Source organism: Alexandromys fortis, unplaced genomic scaffold (assembly GCF_014885135.2).
Source record: "Alexandromys fortis isolate MF-2015 unplaced genomic scaffold, M_Fortis_MF-2015_v1.1 scaffold_106, whole genome shotgun sequence".
Classification (NCBI taxonomy): Eukaryota; Metazoa; Chordata; class Mammalia; order Rodentia; family Cricetidae; genus Alexandromys; species Alexandromys fortis.
In genome coordinates, this window is record NW_026067980.1 from 865,817 (window position 1) to 890,124 (window position 24,308).

Consider the following 24,308-nt stretch of genomic DNA (forward strand, 5'->3'; position numbering starts at 1 on the left):
AATTTGGCAAAATATGTCCACCCAAAATAAAATAAAATGACCATAATTTCATTGTCTGTGTAGAAAAAACATAAAATATTTTATTATTAATATATGACATTTAAAAATTTTTAAATTGTTTCACAATAATGGTTCATCTAAAGCATGTTTTCTCAGAAGGATGTAAGGAGGGTGGCTACACACACACACACACACACACACCTTCATCTATATATGGAAAATACACATGGAAAGATTTTTATGGAAATTCACAGTGAATTCATTAATATAAGTAACAAATATACATTAGCAATTATAATAAAAAATAAAGCATCTCACATCCCAACATTACTTTTTGTCTGCGTGTTTCTGAGGCTTAAGCTTATCCACCCTAGGTGACTGCTCTAAGTGAGCTCTATCCCCAGCCTTAGTCCCTTCTGGAGTTTTCCCACACAACCAGCCTATTTCTCTTTTCCTTTTCCCTTTATCCTTTTCCTAGTTAACATTTATTATCTAACTACTGTAGGCCAGCACTTTCTCTTTTCCCTTTCCAACTCTATAAAGCTTTTTGTGTGAATTGAAGTTCAAGGAGATTTTTTTTTGTTTTTGTTTTTCAAGACAGGGTTTCTCTGTGGCTATGGAGCCTGTCCTGGAACTATCTCTTGTCTATCTCTTGTAGACCAGGCTGGCCTTGAACTCAGAGATCCACCTGCGTCTGCCTCCTGGGCACTGGGAGGGATTAAAGGCGTGTACCACCACCACCCAGCTGATCTTTTCTTTTCAGATCTCAGAATACCTAACTATCTGTCCACCTATTCATCTGTCTACCCATCTGCCTAATAGTTATTACTGGGTTGAGCTCCTATTACTAAAAATATGTAACTTTTGGCTAGTATTCCTTTTTGGGGGGGGAGGGTGGAGGCATTCAAGACTCTGTAGACCAGGCTGGCTTTGAGCTCACAAAGATCCATCTTCCCCTGTCTTCTGAGTGCTGGGATTAAAGGTGAATGCCATCACTGCCTGACTTTTTTTTTTTTAAAAATAGCAACTCTTAGATAGATATTTCCCTTCCCAATTAAAAAAAAATCTATGGACAAATTTCCTGGTCTTAAATTATTAGTATCGGAAGATAATAGGAGTTGGTAAAGGTAATGAAGTTGCCCATGGAAAGATACATGAAAGCCTCTGTCACGGAGGCTGAGTACCGAAGGGCAGCCCTCAGAAGCATGAGGTGGTCCCTCAATAGGCCTATTTTAGAGGGAAACGGTATCCCTTTGCTCCCCCTGAGCTCTGAGGGCCTTTATTAGAGTATTTGCTGTTGTACTCAGGCCCTCGGTTTTGAAAAAGAAGCATTTCTCTCCTTTGCCTCTTACTGTACTAGAACTCCTGGAAGAAACAGACTCTTGATCCCCCATGGTATCTATCATAAGGTCTAACACAGAATAACTCAACAAATGCATTTTGAACAATCTGCTCTTTATTGAATGCTGTAGCCGCCGGTTTTCTCAAGAGACTAGTTCAACCCCATGCATATGCAAAGATCAAAGGATTCAATCCCCACTGTGTCAGGTTCTATATTCTACATTTAAGACTCAGTGTTCTCAAAACGAAGTATGAAAACCGGAGAACACTCCCCTATTGTTATTCTTGCTCCAAGAAGGCACGTCTGACACTATCAACGGCACTGGGTGGCATTTACAGTTTCTCAGTTGACGTGGCATATAAACAGGATACCAGAAGGCATGCCAGACCAAGGCCAAGCAAATACTGCTAACATATTACACCCCGTCCTTGATCCTTTTCCACCAACTGTGTTTAACTCTCTGACCCCCATTCATCCAGCCATTTAACCTCTGGAGGGTAAAGATTTTCTTATGCTGTCTGGGCAGTCGTTTAAATACCGCAAAGCCACAAAAGTTCCTTACCGAATGGAAAATTATCTTTTAATTTGCAAATCGCACCCCTTGTTAAATAAAAATCTCTAAATGACATCAATTGATAGTAAAGTCTGAATGAAAATGAATATCCAAGAACGACTGAGGAAGCCGTTGAAAATCTAACCGAGGAAGCCTGTCTACCAGATATGCTAAATTTAGGTGCTTCTGACAGCTCAACAAATTGGGACTCTCTTTCAGAATCTGAAAAACTCAACATAACTTTAAATATAAATGCAACTTCAACACTGAGAATACAGCCTGCATGTGCACACCCGCTGCTGATGGTGTAACAGGACAGCTGCACATTGGCTCTTCTCTTCGAGCGAGGTAAAGTCCACACACATACTCTGAGCTAAATCCCGCACCCTGGACTCATTCTCACTGGCACACTCGGCACGACTTCGGGTTACCCAGCCCCTTTTACTTGATTTCTTTTTTCACTTGTGACTGAGCCGAGGCAACCCGGCTGGCTTCGCACCCACGATCCTGGAAGACAATGACAGAAGAAGCCGGAGGCAGTAGCAGGCAGGTATCTGGAGAATCAGTGACGAGACCAGCTAGCCTAAGGTCACAGCCCCGCCCCAGAGGGATCTCTGCCCAGAAACCGGCGGGTCTTTCCCAACCACACCCGTGGGTGTTCGGAAATCCGTCGCCTGAAGTCACTGCCCGCGCTCCCCTCCAGCACCGGGCACGACGACCCTCCCCCGGACGACCCCGAAGCCCAGTTTAGCCGCTTGTCCTCAAGGTGGCGCCTCCCTCCGGTCTTACCCTCCCCCGGGCAGCGCGCGCAAAGGGCCCCGCCCCCGCCAGTGCGTGAGGGGGCGGTGCCGCAGACTGACGGGACCGCGAGCCATCCCATTGGACAGAAATCTGAGTGACGCGAGCGACCGCGCCTTCCCCTCGCAGGCGCCCGCCCCTTTGGCCGCTCCGGGAGGTTGACGTGTCGGACCGGCAGCCTTCCGCTCCGCCCCGCGGCCGCAGGCGCTCACCACGGCGAGAGGGGCGGGGTGGCCGGGGCCCACGCTCCTCTCGGCTGCTGCTCGCGGCCCGCCCCGCCGCCCCGGCACCCCCTCCCCTCCCTGGATGACGGTATATATTCCAGGAGGGCGCGGGACGCCGGCGAGTAGTCAAGCCGCAGGAGCCGGAGCCAGGCGGAGCCGCGGGAACGCCGAGGGAGGTAGGGGGCCCCCTCCACCGCGCGCTCCCGTGCCAAGCGCGCGGACCGGGCCACGCGTAGCCGCACCGACCACCGCGCCGGCTGCCCGGTGCTCCCGAGGGGCGTGGGCTCTGTCACGGCGGGGCTGGGACGCGCGGAAGGACTTGGGGGACCCGGGAGAGGAGGCTGGGGCGGTGATGGAGTCCCCGACTCGAGTCGGCGCTGTTGCGGGTGGGCTCTCACCTGGATGGGGAAGAGGAACCATGAGGGTCAAGTCAGGGATCGGGAATAGTCGTGCCATATCTGGGGGTCCCCGGTGGGAATAAGCGGTCGCTGGAGTTGTCAAGGCAAAGAGTTGGGGGCGTTTTGTAAGCAGGAGAGTAAAAATTGAGAGCTCAGAGGACAGGGGATCCCGATGGGGGATGTGGCTAGCACCCAGCCGGCTTGCCACTTCCCTGCCTCGCTTGCTATTGATAGAGGGAGAGCGTTCAAATTTCAGGGTTTCCCCCTCTATTGGTCTGGTAGAAGGATAGGCCTGGAGGGTTGAGAGCATACATATGCTCTTGAAGATTTTTTAAAGTTTGGCCTGATGAAATCTGAAGTCGGGTGATAGTGATTATGCTAATATGTATTTATGTGAGGCAAAAGTAGTTTAGGGACTTGGAGGTGAAGTTCACTGGGCATGGACCCAAGGGTTTTCAGGGAACTGAAGACATTTGTCTATTTCACTGTTAGTTGACTCACTTGGCTTGGGGGAAAAGACTTCATAGTCTAGTCTGTGCTGTCAGTTAGTGGTTAGGTTCAGTCTCTGTACCGCTTTTTCTTTTACCTTCCCCCTCTCCCCGAGACAGGGTTTCCCACTGTAACACTGGCTGTCCTGGAACTCACTCTGTAGATCAGGCTGGCTTCGAATTTTACAGAGATCCACCTGCCTCCGCCTCCCAAATGCTGGAATTAAAGGCATGTATCACCACCGTTGACTTGGTACCTGTTTTCAAAAGGAGTTTACTAACCCCCCCCTTTTTTTTTCTTGAGGACATATAACAGCAGAGGTGGGGGAGGAGGAAATGGGAAATATTGAACATCTTTATTATGGCATTTAAATTCTAATAAAGGCAGCCGGGCACACGCCTTTAATCCCAGCACTGGGGAGGCAGAGGCAGGTAGATCTCTGTGAGTTCGAGGTCAGCCTGGTCTACAAGAGCGAATTCCAGGACAGGCACCAAAGCTACAGAGAAATGTTGTCTCGAAAAAAAACCAAAAAAAAAAAAAATCTAATAAAGGCATGTTTGATAATGGCTTGCCATTTGTATTGATTCTGATGTGTTAGGTTATATCAAATTTAGTCATAATTTCTAGTGCAGATTTTTAGCTCTTAGATTTTTTTGTTGTCAGCATAAAAATTCATGTCTTTAATTCTTTTCTCTGTTGCTATATACGATTTACTTACATATAGCTTCCTTGCCAGTATTAGTAGGAAATACTGGTATACTGATAGCTGTGTCCGGTAAATACAAATCATGATTATTATGAGTGTTACATAACATGTGAATGAGCTGATAGGATTTTGGTAACCTTTGTAGACTGTTGGTTTTCTGGGCCCAGATATCAGAGTTTACCATGAATTGTTCTATTTGCACAAATAACGTTTTCTCAAGTGCCTAAAGGGGAAGGGTATTGAATGACTCTGCTGTTCTCAAGACAGGGTTTCTGTGTAGCCTTGACTGTCCTGGAACTTGCCCTACTGTTGTAGACCAGGCTGGCCTCAGCCTTCCAGAGATCAGCCTGCTTCTGCCTCCCTATTGCTGGGATTAAAGGCTGGCCCAGCTCTAAATGGCTGTTTAAGAGTTCTACTGCCCAGGTGGTGGTGGCGGCGCAGGCCTTGAATCCCAGCACTTGGGAGGCAGGGGCAGGCGGCCAGCCTGGTCTACAGATTGAGTGCCAGGACAGGCTCCAAAAGCTACAGAGAAATTCTGTCTGGAAAAACAAAAACAAAAAAACCACTCCCCCCCCCCAAAAAAAAAGAAAAAGAAATTAGGTCATTTAAGAGTTAAAATCATAAACTTGTATCGGAGTAGAGTTGAGGTAGGAACCTGCCTGGTCTGATTCTAAAGTTGAGTGAAGGTTGCCATCTGATTATCCTGCCTGTATTTAAGTGAGACCTCTCCTTGGATTCTTTATATTTCCCCTGCTTTTGTGAGGACAGGGAAAGAGGATAGACTTGGAGTCAGGTATTTCTCAGCTACTGGATGTGGTGGTCCACCCCTTTAATCCCTGCAAGGTAGGCAATGATCTCAGTGAGTTCAAGGCCAGCCTGGTCTAAGCGAGTTCCAGGGCAACCAGAACCGGTACACAGAGAAACCCTTTCTCAAAAACAAAACAAAAATTCCCATCCTTCTAGGTACTAGTAATGTAGCCCGAGGCAAGTTGCTTATGGTCTTTGAGCCTCATTTTCTTATTGGTTGTGAAGATTATTTAAGTTAGACCTCAGCATTGAATGAAAATTTTATTTCCATTTATAGACTCAAGTATTGGAAGTATTTATGACTTGGTATAGACAATGAAATTAGGGGAATTTTGTTCCCAAGCCTGACAGCTTCTGGAGCCCTACATATGTTTAGGAAGAGGTGGCTCTGGTGCTGCAGCACAGTCCGTTCTCCACGCAAGACTTCTTATGGGTGCAGGAGGTGCAGGTGACCTGGCTCTCCCACGTGGCTGCCACCTTTTTCCTGTGGGGTAGACCCTTTGCCTTTCTGTGTCTGGTATGGCAGTGGATGAGCCTGCACCTGCTGCCTTTTGTTGCAAAAGCCATAGTGCCTTGGTGAACACCAGGTGTAGGCTCTTATCCTACTGTTGGGTGCTGAATGGTTGTGATGAGGTAGGAACTGTTAGGTGTCTCATTTCATAGGAAATGGACCTGAGGCATGGAGAACTGCAGGAATGCAGATAGAGTGTTGATACCCTGTACCACTTTGTACCATTCTGTAGAAGGAGAAGAATAGGTTGCTTGTTTGGTATCTTCTCCGTAGCTCCTGTTCTAAGCAGTTGGAATGCAATGAGGTTTCTTGAGTGAGCCTCAAATGAGCCCCTCAACCCAACTAGTCTGGCTCATGCCCTTGCCTTTTTCTCTATTTTTTTTTCTTTTTTAGTTAGCGTGCAAAATAATGGGTTTCATTATGGCACTTTTAGACATGTATCATTTTACCTGGTTCGTATTTGTTTTATTTGCCTTTTTAGTTCCCTTTTCCAAGTAGTCTTCCTTCTGTTTTCATGTCATACATATGTATAAAGGGTATCTGTAGTTAAGTCTAGATTGCATATAAGAGACATACGTTCATTCCTCATTCTACTCACTTTAGACCTGCACGTATGTGTTTTTTAAGTGTAGAGTCTGCATATGAGAGAAAAATGAAATATTTGTCTGAATTTGCCTTTCTTCACTGATGGTCACTAGTTCTACCCATTTTCTGGAAAATGACCCTGCAGATAGAGCTAGATTGTGAACTTTTTCCAGCCAGTGCCTATCTCAGATCTTGCATTTATCAATACTAGGTGTGCAGTAAACTAAATATTTCTTCATTCTCTTACCTTTTAGCATTGTGCGGTTTAAGATTTTGATTTGTGATCATAGAATACTCGTGTTTGTGACTAACAGGTCTTCATCTCTATTATGTGTGCTTACTATTTTCTTTCCAGTTAGGGTCTGTGGGCTTTTTGTTTGTTTTTGTTTTTCAAGACTGGGTTTCTGTTTGTGAAGGAACCATCTTGGAACTTAGTTTGTTGACTAGGCTGGCCTTGAACTCACAGAGATCTGCCTGCCTCTGCTTCCCCAGAGCTAGGATTAAAGGTGTGCACCACCACCACCCGATTAGGGTCTGTGTTTTTAGTGAGTAGAGATAATCATGTGATCTCACTTGTTTTCCTGTATAAAGTTGCTATTTATTGAAATACAGTTTTCATGGTTATAGGTGGTCCTATCCTACTGAAGATTGTTGTGCTCTGAATACAACAGTGCTTAAAAATGGCAAAAGGAGAACAGTTGAAATATGAAGTAGCAGCTTAGTGTTCAGAGGAGTAGTGCAGCCTGCGCCACTCCGGTGGCCACACTGCTGAGTTTGTGCTAGAGTCTCCGTGATATGAGTAGTGATGACAATTACAGGGGACAGAAGGGCTAGAAAGTTCCACAAGGCCTGTGAGTAAAATGCTTCATATGGTGCTGGCTCACAGTGCTAATTACTGTCTTCTGAGTATGCGCTTTCACAAACAGTGAGTGTCAGAAAGGCAGAAGCTCATTTCTAAATGTTGAGCTTTTAAAACTATTGTTGTACATAGCTTAATGATGGGGTTATGTTGTGAGAGGAGTGTCACCAGGCTATTTGATTACTGTGCAGGCGTCATAGCATACATAACCTAAGGTAGCTAGGATGGGGTGATACAATCTCATGGGACCACTGTCAAATAAATAGTCTTGTTGACCAAAATGTCATTGTACTGTGCATGATTTTTTAGTAAGGAAAATCCCCTCTGGTTGGAGCTAGACTTCTGCCTGTTCTTAGTTCCTTTTCTCTTTTTGGTTCACAGCTCTCACAACTCTGCTTCTACAAAGTCTCGCTACCAGCACACTATGAATGTTAATGACCTCAAACTCAGGTTGTCCAAAGCTGGACAAGAGCACCTGCTGCAGTTTTGGAATGAGCTGGAGGAAGCCCAACAGGCAGACCTTTATACGGAGCTCCAGGCCATGAACTTTGAAGAGCTGAACTTATTTTTCCAGAAGGCCATTGGAGGATTTGATCATTCCTCTCATCAAGAAAAGGTGGATGCACGAATGGAGCCTGTGCCCCGAGAGGTGCTGGGCAGTGCCACCAGAGATCAAGACCAGCTTCAGGCCTGGGAGAATGAAGGTACTGCACGGGCTCATGTCTTACACAGCATATTGTGAGATATGCTGAAATCATTCAAGTTGCTGGATCTTATAGCTAACACTGTGCTTGTCATACTAGAAACCAAGTGACCCACTAGAAGTGACAAACAGCCTTGCCAAGGTAGCTGCCGTGTCTACCATTGCTGATCTATGCTTTGCTTGAATTATTGATGCCTGGCTTCAAAGCTCTTCTCATGCTGGTCTTTATTTGGCCCCAGTCTCTTTTTGTCTTGAATTTAATTCGATACCTTTGCTAGGTTACTTTCCCCGAAATTTTGTGGCACACAGTAAATGTTCCAGTTTAAGCTGCTTTCATCTGCACTGCCTTAAACTGGCCCATGCCTGTATTTCCAGTTTTGTTTTCTTCTGCATTACTGCTCCCTTTTCCTATTGCTGCACATATTTTAGCTGAGGTGTTCTGTGATGCATTTTCTCCTGTGTTTATGTTTATCTTTAGCTTAAGTCTGACCTGTGCCTTTGCTTAGTGGGTCACCTTGAAGGTCATGGAGTTGTGCAGGCAGTGGTTCTGTTGCTGTGAACTGGCATTCTTAGTTTTGTTTGTGAGGTACTAGAGCTTGAGCCTAGGGCTTTCTGCATGCAGGAAAGTACACTGCGCTGAGCTATAGATCTAGACAGGGTCTTGGTAGTTGCCTGCTGGTTTTGTGCTCACTCTGAAGGCCAGGAAGACTTTGAATTTGCAGCCCTTCTGCCTCAGCCTCCTAAGTAGCTGGAGTTACATACCCAACTCTTACATTCATTTTTCTTTAAATTTTTTTCCTTTATTATAAATAACAACTTGTGACCAACACTCTAAACAAAGACAAAGATCCATAATCCAATTTTTGGTGGGGAATGTAGGCATAGGTTTTTAGGTTACAGCTTGCTAAAGGTTAAGTGGATTAATTGGAAGAACGTGGTGTTTACCCAACAGCCAACAGCAACCTCTCCCAGCAGTCCTCCAACTTACAAACTTTTTTTTTAGATTTACTTATATTATATTTGGTATATATGAATGTTTTGCCTTCATGTATTAGGTGCATTATATGGTGGTTGGTACCTGCAGAAGTCAGAAGAGGGCTTTGGTCCTTTGGAACTTAAGTTATTGTTGGTTATGAGCCACCATGTGGTGTGACCCAGGCCCTCCTGCAAAAGCAGCTAGTGCTCTTAACTACCAAGCCATCTCTCCAGTCCCAATTTTCCAACATTTTAAATGTTCAGTTTCATGGTGGATTTTCAGAAGAGGGAACAGGTCTTTCAAATCTTAGCTGGGCACAGAGGCTCCTGCAGGAGGCTGAGCTGGCAATCACTCACACCTGGGAGTTAAGACTAACCCGAGAAGAGAGCAACCCAGTCTCAAGAAAGGAAACAAACAGGAAAGCCAGGATTAGCAGTTTAATCCCAGTACTTGTGGAGGCTGAGGCAGGAAGGTTGGCCAGCCTAGTCTCTGGAATCAGTTCCAGGTAAGCCTGGACTTCAGAAGTGAGACCCCCCCTCTTTCAAAACAAGAGCCAGGAATGATGTTGAATGTCTTTAATATCAGCACTTAAGAGGCATAGGGAGGCAGGCTAGCCTGCTCTACACAAAGAATTCCAGAATAGCCAGGTGTGGTGATTTGAGTAAGAATGGCCACCATAGACTTGTATATTTGAAATGCTCAGTCTCACCAAGAAGTGGGACTGTTTGGGAAGGATAAGGAGGTGTGGCCTTGTTGAAGTAGGTGTGGCCATGTTGGAGGAGATACGTCACTGGAGATGGACTTTGAGGTTTCAAAAGTCCACGCCAGATTTAGTCAGTCAATCTCTCTCTGTCTCTCTGTCTCTCTCCGTCTCTCTCTCTCTCTCTCTCTCTCTCTCTCTCTCTCTCTCTCTCTTTCTCTTACTGCCTGCAAATCAGGATATAGAGGAAGGTCTTGACTCCTGCTCCAGCACCATACCTGTCTGCTTTCTGCCATGATGATCATGAACTAAACCTTCTTAGCTGTAAGTAAGCCCCCAATTAAAAGCTTTCTTTATAAGCATTGCCTTGGTCATCTTGTCTCTTCACAGCAATAGAACAGTGACTAAGACATAGTGAAATTCTGTCTCAAAACAATGAAAATGCACGCTGGTAGGATTTGCTGAAGGAGGCAAAGGCAGGAGGATCATGAGTTTGAGGCCAGCCTGGGCTACACATTAAAAAAAACAATGAAAACAAACTAAAACCACAAAACCTTACACTACAAACATTTTACTACCATTTTATTCTTTTGCTTGTTTTATTTTTTGTTTTTTTTAAAGATTTATTTATTTATTATGTATACAGCATTCTGTCTGCATGGATGTCTGCGCACCAGAAGAGGGCACCAGATCTCATTACAGATGGTTGTGAGCCACCATGTGGTTGCTGGGAATTGAACTCAGGACCTTTGGAAGAGCAGCCAGTGCTCTTAACCTCTGAGCCATCTCCCCAGGCCCCTTATTTTTGTTTTTTTGAGACAGAATTTGTCTGTGTAACCATCTGTCCTGAAATTCCCTCTGTAGACCAGGTTGGCCTGGAACTCAGAGATCCACTTGTTTCTGCCTACCAAGTGCTGAGATTAAAGGCGTCCCCACCACTGCCCCGCTCTTTTGTTTGTATATAATGTTTATCATCAGAAGAACAATAAAACCCACCCAGAGTGAGTGTGTGAGTTGATTTATCGATGTAGTATTTCCTCAGGTGCTGAGNTATTTACTTTTTAAAAATAGTTGATTTTTATTTTATATACATTGGTGTTTTGGCCTTCACGTATGTCTGTGTAAGGGTATCGGATCCTCTGGAACTGGAGTCAGACAGTTGTGAGTGGCCGTGTGGTTGCTGGGAATTGAACCCAGGTCCTAAGATCAGCCAGTGTTCTTCACTGCTGAGCCATCTCTCCAGCCCCACATGTTTACTTTATAGATGTGAATAATTTTATAGCTACAGTTTCATATTGGTGACTTTTTGTCATCCCATCTCTTGCTCATTGAAAAAGGAAGATAACTGGCACCATTGGCACGCTCTGTACCTCTGTCTCCCTCTGGACTGACAGAGTTATTGATGTTTAAACTGTTCTCAAGAGCTCCAGGGAGTTCAGTCTAGGACAACTGTTTGATTTAGGGAAGAGGAAGTAGATTCTAACTAGGCAGGTCTCTAACCTTTCACATCTGTCATAGTTCTATTCCCTTCTGTTCTGTGTATTTAGTCATTCTCTGAGGCTTTATTCAAGAGTATTCAAAGGTTAAAGAGTAGCTTGGGAAAGACTGGTTTCTTCAGAGGATGCCTTTCAGATCTGAAGTGCTCAGGCATGGCTAACCTAGCCTCCTAGCCTCTTACTGAGAATTGGGCAGGACCAGTAAGGAGCAAGAGGAGAGTTTGGGTGATGCTCTGCCTTATACTGACTTTGGAATCACTAACCCTGCCCTCCTCCTGGCTTTCAAAAGGCTTCTCCTCCAAACCAGAAGTCACATGGGCTTCTTCCTGCCCATATCCCAGCTGCCCACTGGTTCTCCTTAGCATTTGAGGAGGGTGGAGTCTTAGCATTAACACCTCAGGAATCTTGTGAAATGACCACAAGCAACAAGCAGGACATCATTCAGTTTGAGTCTTCTTTAGCTTTTAATGGGCTCTGTAGAACTAATCTATGTTTATGGTCTACATTTATATCCACAGTTGTTAGGACCAAGTGTGGCCCAAGAGGGAGCAAAGCAAACTTCCTTTTGGCTCAGTGTCTGGGAGCAGTATTTATTTGTGGCTTTACAATGGGGTGGAGGTTTATTTTATAGCTGACTTTGTATCCTTCTCACTTAACCAGAAACTGCTGTGTGTTTGCACATTCATAGCAAAAGAAAGTTTCTGCAGTTACTAATTGGGAAGAGATTGCCATTGTGAAGACTGTGACTCATAATGTCTCAAAGACACCTCTGTTTTTTTCCTGATGGTGGAAAAAGTATTTTGTAGTAGTTTCAAAATGCCTGTTTATTGAAATGATAATGAACCTTTGAAACCAAGGGTAGAAAGTTGTCTCTTAGGGGTTAATATATAATCTCTTTGTTGACGAGAGATCTTACTTTAATTTGAGTTTTAAAGTGTTCTGGCTACATATAGAATAGTGGGGAACTGTTGAGATCTTGAAAGAGAAGGAATTAGAAGTTTTGGGAAGAATGGCATTTTAGTAAAGATAAACTGGGAAAATATGATCCTTTATTTAAAATGCATATTTAATTAAGTAAAAGTTAATCTCCCACTATTATACTAATAACTTTTCAGTGCTCACTCTTTTCTTACCATGAGGTATATTCCTAGGATTTGTAATGTTCCTGGAAGTGGGTGCTAGGGCCAGGCTGCATACCAGTACCTGCTGGGGTGTTTCTTCACTTATAGTACTGTAGGGTAGAAAAGGAACTGTCTTGTGCAGAAGAAATATACTCATAGCATTATCTCCTAATTTTTCTTAAATCTAGTATATCTTAAGGAAACTAGAAAATACTAAAAATGTCAGTGGGAAAAAATACAAATTTCTGTTGTTCCATAATCCAGAGGAAAATAACCACTAGTAATCTTTTATAGTATTTTTTATGTACATACACAGTATATTATTGTATAGAATGTTATGGATTTTAAATGAAATAGAAGTATATTATGATTATATTTTGAGACAAATATGGAATAGCGAATGCCTACATATAGTGCTTTGACAAAAAATTATATTTTCTTTTTGATTCATGTATTTCTCCTTTTGTTCCCTTTTTCCTTTGCTGTATTTTAAGGCAAATCCCAACTATTTTGTTTTTGTCATCATAGTTCAATGTAATTTTAAATATGTATACAATGCCAAAGGTGGTCTTTCCAGCCCACACTAATCACAGGCACTTCGTGGTTAATGCCTAGGGGAATTCATGGTAAGGCCTTAGTTTATAGAGATAGTTCAGATGGACAGAGATGTCCTTGACTAGTCTACTTTTTTGGGCTCAGCATTCTGGGAAGCAGTTTCAGTTGTAGCATGATTAAAATGTAAAGACTTAAGGTGGGTGTGGTGGTACATGCCTATAGTCCCAGTGCGTAGATGTGGAGGCAGGGGGATCAGTAGTAGTAGTTCAAGTCCAGTTTTGCCTGTAAAGGGAGTTTGAGGCCAGCATGAGCTATGTGAGCCCTTGTCTTGAAAAGCCAAGCCCCTCGTGTTTCAGTATTATTTCTGACGAGCTGGCTTGGATAATTTTTCTTTATTTCTGCTCGTCAAATTACCTGTTGATGCCCCTTGGCTTGTCCTGGAGTGCTCACAATTTAAATGGAAGTTCCATTGCACTCTGTTCAGAAGTACTGGTGAGACCATCCTTGTTTAGGCACCTGTCCAAGTTAAAGCACTGGAGAGGAACCAGTCCAGCCAGGATGTCCTGCAGGAAGTGTTTGACCTTTAACCAGGGCCACTGTAAACCTTCCGGGCCTTCTGAGCTCACAGTGCGCTGATCTCCCAAGAGATTTTCTCTAGACCTGGATCTGTCTCTTGCTTACTGTTTTTCTCTGTGTTAAAATCCTTCCTGTAGGCTGAAGAGATGGCTCAGAGGTTAAGAGCATTGCCTGCTCTTCCAAAGGTCCTGAGTTCAATTCCCGGCAACCACATGGTGGTTCACAACCATCTGTAGAGAGGTCTGGTGCCTTCTTCCAGCCTGCAGGCATACACATAGACAGAATATTGTATACATAATAAATAAATAAAATAAATATTTTTAAAAAAATAAATAAAATGCTTCCTGTAAGAAAGTCTAACTGTTGGGTTCTATTATGAAGAGGTGAAAAAGGATAAAAGGGGTGTGATTTTTCAGACTTTCATATTTCTGAAGACTCTTGAGGACATATGTAATACATATATATATAGCACACACACATATATATATATTTAAGAAATTTTGACACAAGGTTTTGCTGTGACGACTGAGCTGGTCTTGAACTGTTTCTACCTCCAAGTGCTGGGATTACAAGTGTGAAAAACCATGCCCAGACTGCTCTAGGATATGAAAAGTTTGTAGTTTCTTAACTCTTATTCAGCCAAGTACATTTATGGTTAGTTAGCTTTTTGTCAGTGCTCTCTGTATGAAATATATGCTGCTACCACACAGTTTGAAATAATGTATCATTGTTTTATACCTGGAAAAAGTCACTGAATTTTTTGACTACTTAATTTCCAGCGGTATCTTATCTGTCATTATAAGACAGACACTGATTTTAGCACTGCATACTAGTGGTAAGCACTGGAGCATGCTGTAGTTACACAGCTGGGTACCCACCCTTGGGTTCTGTGAACAACTACATGAACTACGTTTGATTTTGAACTGTCCTGGGCTTGATTCTCCTTACTGCCTTTCTCCTTCCATTTTTCTCTGTCCACTCATAGTCTAGAGTCAAGAATATAGAAACCTTTTGCATGTGTGTATTTTATATGTGTGTGGTATATGCTCATAAGTATGAGTGTGTGAACTGTTGCACGCATAGGCAGAGGCCAGGACATCCAGGTGTCTTCTGCTAATGCTCTCCCCCTTACTGCCTTGAGACAGAGTTCGTTTATGAAGTTCACCTTTCCTACCAGGTGGGCTGGCTGGCTAGGCTGGTTGGCCAGTGAGCTCTTGGGATCCATCTGTCTTCCCAGTGCTGGGGTTACAGGCATGCAGTCATACCTAACTTTTAATGTGCGTGCTAGAGATTTGAATTCAGGCCTTTCTGCATAGAGTAAATTCTCTTAGGTCCACAGAAAACCTTTTTATTAAATTGCAATATATCCCTATGAAGTCCTTCCCCCGACCAGGTCCCTAAACTGCTGCTTTACTCCAGCTTCCCAAGCGAATCAGCTTTAATGTTTGTACAGTAACCTCATCCTTTACTCAAGTGATCAGCATCTGTTTCCTAGACCCAGCTTGTCACTCTTCCTTGGTTCTTTCCATCTGTGGATGTGTACCCAGTCTGGTCATCCCAAGAGAGACAACTGGGATTGTGCCCACCAGCTGCACATTCCAGATTGAAATATTTTTATGTCTATCTTGCCTCCATTTAACAACCACTATTATTATATATANATATATATTGCAATTTAACCCTTTTTTGAGACAGGGTTTCTCTGTAGCTTTGAAGCCTGTCCTGGAACTAGCTCTTGTAGACCAGGCTGGTCTCGAACTCACAAAGATCCACCTGCCTCTGCTGGGATTAAAGGAGAGTGCTGGGATTAAAGGCGTGTGCCACCACCGCCCGGCTAGAAGAACAGTTCTTAACAGCTGAGCCAATGCTCCAGCCCTAGAAACCTACTTTAATGTGTTCCTTGAAACCTCTGTCTAGTTTTTACGTGTTTGAATGCATTGTCTAAGCTTTATTCTGTATGTTGATTATGGAAGTTTTGTGATACAAATGATTTCTTTTCCAGGACTTTCCCAGATTTCTCAGAACAAAGTAGCAGTTCTTCTTTTAGCTGGTGGTCAGGGCACAAGACTTGGAGTTGCATATCCGAAGGGCATGTATGATGTTGGCTTGCCATCCCACAAGACCCTTTTTCAGATTCAAGCAGAACGCATTCTGAAACTACAGCAGTTAGCTGAAAAACGCTATGGCAACAAGTGCGTCATCCCATGGTAAGCCAAGTCTCATGTGGAAACATCTGCTCTATAACCTTCAAAATGTATATAAACTTACTGACAAGGAGACACACTTCCTGTTACCAGTCTTCTTTGGAAGTGTAATTCTCTGTATATGTATATGGTGATATATATTATAACTATCTACATGGCCTCAGTGGCTTTACAAGGGATATATACTCTTTTTTACACCCCTGACTAAACCCCTTAGGAATTCCTTTTGGGTTCTATAAACCCTCAGTTCAGAAGCATCTTACTGATTGGTGGCCTGTCTAGAAGAGGCTTTCTGTTTGAAAACCAGTTTCCTGAAATCTGAAGGTGTTACTTTATTGTTTCTGATGTTGCTGCCTGGTGTCCAGTGCCATTTTGATTCTTAATCGTTTTTTTTTGTTTCCTCGCTTAAGCATTTGGGACTGCTTCTTTATAGAATCTGAAATTCCATGATAACATGGCATGGGTCTGTTCTGGGTGCACATTAGGCTTTTTCGGTCTAGCAGGTCAGGTCCTTAAGTACAGGTTGCCTGGTCCTTACTCCCCTCGCTCCCCTCTTCCATGCACACCCCAGAGATGAATGCTACTTTGACTTCTCTGCTGTGGGTCATACTTGTTTTCTCAGCCTCTGTAGCATCTGCGCACAGGCCCTCTGTCTGGTCACTGCCTCTTGGGCCCCACGATGGCAGTTCTGTGCTGCCTCTCAGTTTTGTTTCGTTTTCTCTCTGATCTCTTTCTCGGAGCAGTTTTGGAGGGCAGCCTGTTCTGAGGGGGAAGCAGCTGTGTAGTTGATGTCCCTCAGGGCCTTATGACTTCAGTCCCATATGACCAACCAAACTGCTGGTTTTTCTGTCTCCCAGCAACAGCCTCTGGTCCTAGTATAGATTCCCTAGCCTGAACCAGCATGAGAAAAGACTGGCAGGACAAAGCAGCTGCTTATCCTGATTCCCCTCTGGAAGATCCCCTGTCCCCCTGGGGGCGGTGTTCAGATCTGATTCCACACTGCTCTGCAGCTCTCTTTTGAAGACATGGTTTGCAAAATTATTTTCCAAGATGTTCAAGTTCTTCTCAATACAAGTACTGGGATGCTATGGACTTCCCCCCCCCATCTTGATTCCTGTGGGGGTTTTGAGGGATCTGTGTTCTATGTAGCCAACATGTTATTTACAACCCCAGTTTTTACTTGTTGAATTTTCCTTAGTGTTCTGTTTCTGTTCTTATGCAGAACAGTTTCTCACCTTTTATATTTGTATAAAACCAAGAATTGTGGCCCAACTTATCACAAAGATCAAAACGCCCAGAATGATTTACTTAGCAGACCTACTTATTACTTAGCATGTGTGATATTGTTAGAGGCTGATTTTGCGCATAAGGATTGATAAAGTTTCTGGAAGAAATTTAGCAGCTAATTAATGTGCCTTCGCTAGAAAAAAAGATGAGGTGAGTCAAATGAGGAAGAAGCAGGCGCTCTCGCAGACTGTAGCTTAGGAAGTGGACCCACTTTCCTTCGCCCTAACTCACACAGTACCATTGCTTAGAAAACTGGCTTTTCTTTTCTTAGGTATATAATGACCAGCGGTAGAACAATGGAGTCTACAAAGGAGTTCTTCACAAAGCACAAGTACTTTGGTTTAAAAAAGGAGAACGTGGTCTTTTTTCAGCAGGGAATGCTGCCTGCTATGAGTTTTGATGGGAAAATTATTTTGGAAGAGAAAAACAAAGTCTCTATGGCTCCAGGTTTGTTATCATCTGTATTTGATGGTTTCTTGATAGTAAAGGAACAAATCATTAACTTTTGATTTTCTTTTGAATGTATTGATTTGGCTGTTAAAAATATCAGGTTCCCCCACCCCTTCAAAATGACAGTGATTAAAAAAGTTGAAATGGATGGATCCAGTGATTGTACCCTGAGCAGCTTTCTGGATATTCATTTTCTTGTGTGTGTGTGCGCGTGCATATATATTCCCTCATATATACAACAATGTCTTCGGCACACTATTTACTGTAGTGGAAAACTGGAAAGCATCAGTATCAAGTAGGAGACTTGGCTAGTGGTGCAAGGCTACATTGCTTGCCTGGTGTGCACAAGGTTCTGGGTTCACATGCCAACACTGAAAAACAAAACAAAGCTTCAAAATAGCAGAGGCTAAATGGTAGTTTACAAATGACTTTAGCTCTTAAATCGTGTAGAGGTAATTGCTTAGAGACGTTAAATGTCCAAGAGAAATCTTGATACATTAAGAGAGTACGATGCAGAACTGTACACGCTGACTAGGGCCTCTGGCTTGTATATATGAAGTTAGTATATGTATGTCACCATTTGTTGATGGCTTTTCAGTTCCTCTGAAAGTACTGCTTCTATAGCCACACACAGTAAGTGACCTGGAGTGTGAGTTCAACTGTGAGACCTACATCTACGTGAGTCTGTACTTGGTGGAAGAACTGAAATCAATAGACAGTAAACCGGTGACCTTTGCCATGTGTGGGCCTCTATTTCATCTGCATTCCTATTTACAGAAGAATATTATTGTTTTGAGGGAAGATTTCATGTAACCCAGGCTGGTCTGCAATCATGTAGCTGATGGGACTTTAAACTCCTGATCTTCCTTCCCCTACTTCCTAAGTGCGGGAATTACAGGTGTGTGTAGCCACACTCTGTTTTAGAAGGTACTGGAGACCAAGCCCAGAGCTGCATGCATGCTAGGCTACCAACTGAACTGCATTCCCAGTCCCTACATTTCTCTCTCTGTAGAAGAGTTTACTGTTACTCTTAGCTGTTTTGGGAACTTTTTCATTATTGTTTAAATATTGGTCAAGATTGTTGAAAGAAATATATTAAAACAGCAATGAAAGCAGAAAAAGTCTTTTACTTACATTTAGTTTAAATCTCAATAGGTTTTTATATAAATCTGGCTTCTTAACAAGTGAATTAGTATAAAATGCTTAAATAGTTTTATTTTGAGATAGTTAAGTGTAGCACAAATAATAAAAACCCAGAGATAGAAATTAAGGTTCAAGCTGAAAGATCAGAAAAGCAAAGCAGCCAGCCACTAGAGGGCTCTTACCTCTGTGCCGTCTTCCTGCCTTATATTCCTCTCTAGTCCTGATATTAAAGGTGTGCACCACCACCGCCCAACTTCTGTGGCTAACTAGTGTGGCTGCTGGGATTAAAGGTGTGTGCAACCACTGCCTGACCTCTTATGACTGACTAGTGAGGCTATAGCGTTGCGTACTTATCTTCAGGTAAGCTTTATTTGATACATCATAAACAAAGTATCACTGTAGTTAAGTTCGTTTGGGATATAAATACTGGACTGATTTGAATCATAAATATTAATAAAACTTAAAATGGTCTGAAATAATCATTGCTTGATAAGTGTTATATTGTCCTGTATATTATAGGCTAAATTATTGTTTGAGGTTTGCTGGACTTATATTACTGATGTTACTCTATGCATAATTATACTAAAAAGCCTTCAAAATAGCTTTGTGCTGTAACTTTTGATACCTGAACTCAGTGCTTATTCAGTTTTTAATTTTTTAAAACTGTTATGAAAACCATCCCAGTAAATCTTCTGGTTCCCTTCACAGTAGGTCATGGTATGCTACTAGTGGGATATTTTCTTTTTCAGATGGGAATGGTGGTCTCTACCGGGCTCTTGCAGCCCAAAACATTGTGGAGGACATGGAGCAAAGAGGCATCTGGAGTATTCACGTCTATTGTGTGGACAACATACTGGTAAAAGTGGCAGACCCACGGTTCATTGGATTCTGCATTCAGAAAGGAGCAGACTGTGGGGCAAAGGTAATGCGAATGACCATTCTGTCAGTCATAGATGGGGGTAGGAATAAGACAGTCAGAAGAGACCTGAAGATTTCAGGAGATTTGAAAATATTGATATAAAACACTTTTTATCTGAAAGGGTTTAAAAGCTTCTATTCTCAGCAAATAAAGCATAACATGATCATGTTAAATCCCATGGAGACTGACGAAATGATTGAAAAGTTTGGAATAAACATGGGAAGACGGTCAAGATAAAACACAGGTTCATTTAACATAATGTCCTGCAGAGCCATCTGTTTTGGTGCAAATGATAGGTTTTTTGTTTTACGTGTGATCCACTAATGTGGTGTGTGTACGGCTAGCATTTGCTCTGTTCACCCACTGGAGAGTATCCGGGTTAATCTATATTTTAGCTGTCATGAACAGTGCAGCAATAACACAGGAACACAGAATAACCTTGAGACGCTGACTGCAGTTCTTTTGGACCTGTATGCAGTGGCGCTAGAGCTGGAGCACATGATGAGTTCACTTGTGGTTTTTATAAGGAATTTCATATTGCTTTGCATAGTTTTTGTGCAGAATTTATGTTTCTGCCAACAGTGTGTAAGAGTTTCCTTTCTAGGCTCTAGAAAGATAGCTTGTGGTTATGAGCACTCGCTGTTCTTCCAGAGGACCTGGATTCCCTTCTCAGAACTCACCTGTCTGTCCGCTCACAGCTGTCTATGACTCCAGTTCCTGGGGATCCAGTGCCCTCTTCTGGCCTCTGTGGGGAATGCATACAAACCTGCAGGCAAAACATCCATAAACAAAATAGATTTTTTTAAACGTTACCCTTTCTATATATCACTTTTTCTTTTTTTGATGATATACATCTTAACTAGGCTGACTATAAAGTAATAACAAAGAGGAGGAAATTCTAATAACCCCAATTTGACCATTACACATATATAGTTATCGAACTATACTATATTATAAACATAATCATAATAATTTAAAAATGAAGCAAATTGAAAAAATAGAGCATTTCAAACTGTATAATGAGGAAACTGGCTAAGTAAAACTCCTCTCTCCTTCAAAAATCACCCCAAACGGACATGTAATTAAATATAAATATAAATGTTAAACTATAAAGATGTTAAACTGTAGAGTGTGTGTGATTTTGATGTAAAAGTAGAGACACATGCTCTGACCAAAAGTGAATCACATATGAATTTGAAATGTTTATTAGAAATGAGACCTCAGAGACATACCATAATCTTGGTTAAAGGATTTTCTATTATAAAAAAAAAGTCATTTCTCACCACATTAGTTTAAAAGTATAATAAGTCATATTCAGAAGCTGAAGTCCTCAATTTAGCAAAACAGGGTTTGGGAGATTGACGTGAAAGGTCTAACAAGACACTTCCTTCTTTGAGATAGGGTATTGCTGTCAGCTGAGGCTTACCTTCCTAAGGGGCTGGAATTATAGGTAAAGAACCACACAAGACTCTCTGGCTCTGAAGAGAATAATGGATGTAGTTAATCTATTTAAGGCATCTGTCTAATCAGATACTCAGTAGCACATGCTGTGTGCTATAGCTACCGAGTCGTAATTGAAACAGCATATTAATTTAAGTAGCTACCAAGCTTGAGAACCATCAAAGCCAAACAGTGTCTTTCTGACTTTGCTCCACTTGGTGTCACTCTTCTCTCTGAAATAGAAATGTAATCTCTACTGCTGTACGCTTCTGTCAGTGGAAAGATTACGCTACCAGAGTAGACGTAGAAGGGGCATCCAAGGTGATCTCCTTAGCCCATTTGATTCAAGACATTGTCAGTCTTTGTTCAGACACTCTCCAAGTCCCAGATTAAGGGTCTTTAATAGTGTCTGCAGAAGCAGGGCTAGAAATCCATGTTTCCCGACCCCTATGCTCACTTCCATTCCACAAGCCCATGTGGAGAGTCGCCTGTGTTTCCTGGCAGCTTAGGAACTGCAGACTGGTGTGCTGACTTTGTGAGTGTCACACAGAGATGGGAATGCCACTTGTCTGTTAGCTGTGCCTGCGGCCAGAGTCCAGCTGTGTCTTCTGTACACTACTCACCACTTGTTCAGGTCTGTCATCTGAGACTATAATCATTCAGGGAATGGACAAGAATTCAGGAGGAGTGAAGCTAAGGCTAGACTGACACAGCTCTAGTGTTTTAGAAATGCTAGCAAATACTGCTTTCCCTAGCTTTGTATTTTGAGGTGTAAGTTCACCTCTGATTTCCAGGTGCAGGGATTATAGATATATGCCACTTGGCTAGCCTTTTTTTAATAAGACAATTAAGGTATTAAAATATATTTTGACATATTCTTTTTGTTATGTTTTTGCTATTTAAATAGGTTTTAATTTTAAATATATTTTGATCATATTGCTCCTCTCTCAAGTCCTTCCAGAACCTCCCCTCCTTACACACCCAACTTTTAAGTTCTTTCTTTAAAAAAAAAAATACAACAACAAAACCCCCAAAATCAAGAAAACAAAATAAAATACCACTCAAAAAGAATACAAACAAAAAACCCATCGGCCTGTAATCGAATAAAAGCACCCCCCCGCCAAAGCCCCTGTGAAATCCATTATATGTTGGTCAACTACTCCTGAGCCTGAGTATTAACCTTGGAGTAGTTGGTATACCCAATGTCACTCCATTGGAGAAAACTGACCTTCCCTCTCCAGGAGGTATAAATGACAGTTCAGTTGTTAACCTTTACCCTAGTGGCTAGGTCTTCATTCTTTCATCCATCTGTCCATCCATCCATCCATTCACTCATTCATTTTTTATGCATATAACAAAATATAATAGGACAAAAACTGTCACATTGAAGTTGGAAAAGACAAACCCACAGAAGGAAAAGAACCCAAAAGAAGACACAAGAATCAGAGACACACTTGTTTGCACACTCAGGAATCCTGTAAAAACACTAAGCTGGAAGCCATAACATATGCAGAGGTCCTAGTGTGGACCCATGCGGGCTCTGTGCACGCTGCCTTAGTCTCTCTGGCTCTTACACTCCTCCTGCCTCCTCATATGCAGGCTTGCCTGAGCTATGAGGAGAAGAATTTGATAGAGGCATCTCATTTATGGTTGAGTGTCCAGAGGTCTGCTCATGGGTCATTTTGTTCATCTGCTGCAGGAGAAAGTCTCTCTGATGGCTGAGCAAGTCACTGATCTATGAGTATAGCAGAATCTCATTAGGAGTCACTTTATCACTACATTCCCCCCCCCCCCTCTCTCTCTCCTTTTGTAGCATTTGCTATTACCCTAGGTCCTTGCACTATCTAATTTCAGGTTCTTGGTCACTCCAGCAGTGTTGATTATGGGTTCCATCTTGTAGATTGGTCCTTAAGTCAAATCAGTTATTGGTTGGTTACTCCCAAGAGCTCTGTGCAACCATTGCCCTAGCATATGGTAGTAAATTTATTTATAGTACTTTGTAGCTTCTTTTTTTATCTTGATGCATTAAATATTCTTTTATGGAGTGGCAAACTTGAAGACTGAGGTAGTTTATAAAAAAGCACAAATACAAAAAGTAGGAACCATTATTAATGGATACTATTTTGTGAAATAATTACAGTAATTGTGTTATCTTAGACTCTTGCTTTTCAGAACATTATAAACAATTGACAGCTCTCTTAATTTTTATTTTTTATTTTTTTAGAGAGAGGGTTTCTCTGTGTAACAGCCCTAGCTGTCCTGGAACTAGCTCTTGTAGACCAGGGTAGCCTCGAACTCACAGAGATCTGACTGCCTCTGCCTCCTGAGTGCTGGGATTAAAGGTGTGCGCCACCACTGCCTGGCCAGCTGTCTTAGTTTTTATAAATTAAATAGAGGTTTTCTGTATAGTACAGCTGTCTTTCAATATGACGCAGTTGACAATTTTGTAATTTAGAGTTTTATACTAATAATGTGAACAATGTAAAAGAATATGATTATTTTTATCTCTCATGGCTGGTTGGATATAAGGGTGCATTGTGGTGACTGGAAAATAAACCTCACATGCATTTAAAAACTGGAAATTCTCTGCCTAGTAAGGCATCTGTTGTAGGGTGTGGGAAGTGAGGGTGGCGAGAGGTTGATTGACAGGAATTACAAACAGCCTTGATTCACTACAGCAGACAGTTGACTACACAGACACTTCCATGTACAGGACCCTCTCGGTGCAGCCAGACTCTGCCCCTGCCTCTAATTGCTGTGTAAATGAGGTCCTCAATGGTGACTTTAGTTCCTTGCCGGAGACCAGGACTGGTCTTGTGTATTTTAAGAAGTCAATAGCTGAAGTAGAGGCTTAAGCTTACTGGTAATATTTCATATAGACTTAGGGTATACTTTTCAGACTGGGACAGGTTTTTAAAAACTCTGCCGGCAAGCGGTAGTGGTGCTGCATGCCTTTAATCCCAGCACTCTGGAGGCAGTAGAGTTCTAGGCCAGCCTGGTCTACAAAGTGAGTTCCAGGACAGCAAGGACTGATACACAGAGAAAGCCTGTCTTGAAAAACAAAACAAAAGAAACAACTCATTCTGCTACACACTGCTACACACAAAACAAGGCCGTCAAATAATTCTTACTTGATTCTTGTACGGGCTATTCATCACCTCATCTGAACATTTAATTATAACTAATTATCACTTTGCAGTCCCTCTGCCTCAGCTTCTATTACAGCGGTATAACCCACCACAAGTCAGTTTGGAATGTTGATTTTATTAGTGCAATGTGGAGTTGGTCCATAGTTTCCAGGTGTGTGTCTGGGTCATGTTGATACCTAGGGTAGTAATAGGTCAGGCTCATCTGAGGGATTTTGAGAACTGCATGTTCTTATCTTTGTCCTTGGATTTGATAGACACTTCCTCACTTCCTCTGTCAGCTTAGAGCCAAATGAGCAAGTCACTGGTTTTCATATAAT

At 42.5% G+C, this 24,308-nt stretch overlaps 1 protein-coding gene across 3 annotated transcripts in view; it reads left to right on the forward strand.

Annotated features, from left to right (window-relative positions):
* The first annotated feature begins 2,858 nt into the window (after positions 1-2,858).
* The window catches only part of Uap1 (UDP-N-acetylglucosamine pyrophosphorylase 1), a 30,749-nt gene continuing 9,299 nt past the window's right edge, over positions 2,859-24,308 (forward strand). For 2 of the 3 annotated variants that reach the window (XM_050158216.1, XM_050158217.1), the window contains exons 1-5: positions 2,859-3,093; positions 7,654-7,976; positions 15,402-15,606; positions 17,162-17,337; positions 19,233-19,405. In XM_050158216.1, coding sequence (XP_050014173.1) covers positions 7,697-7,976; positions 15,402-15,606; positions 17,162-17,337; positions 19,233-19,405 — 834 coding nt within the window. In that variant the 5' untranslated portion in view covers positions 2,859-3,093; positions 7,654-7,696. The remainder of the gene's footprint in view (positions 3,094-7,653; positions 7,977-15,401; positions 15,607-17,161; positions 17,338-19,232; positions 19,406-24,308) is intronic. The other variant, XM_050158218.1, reaches the window with a different exon arrangement.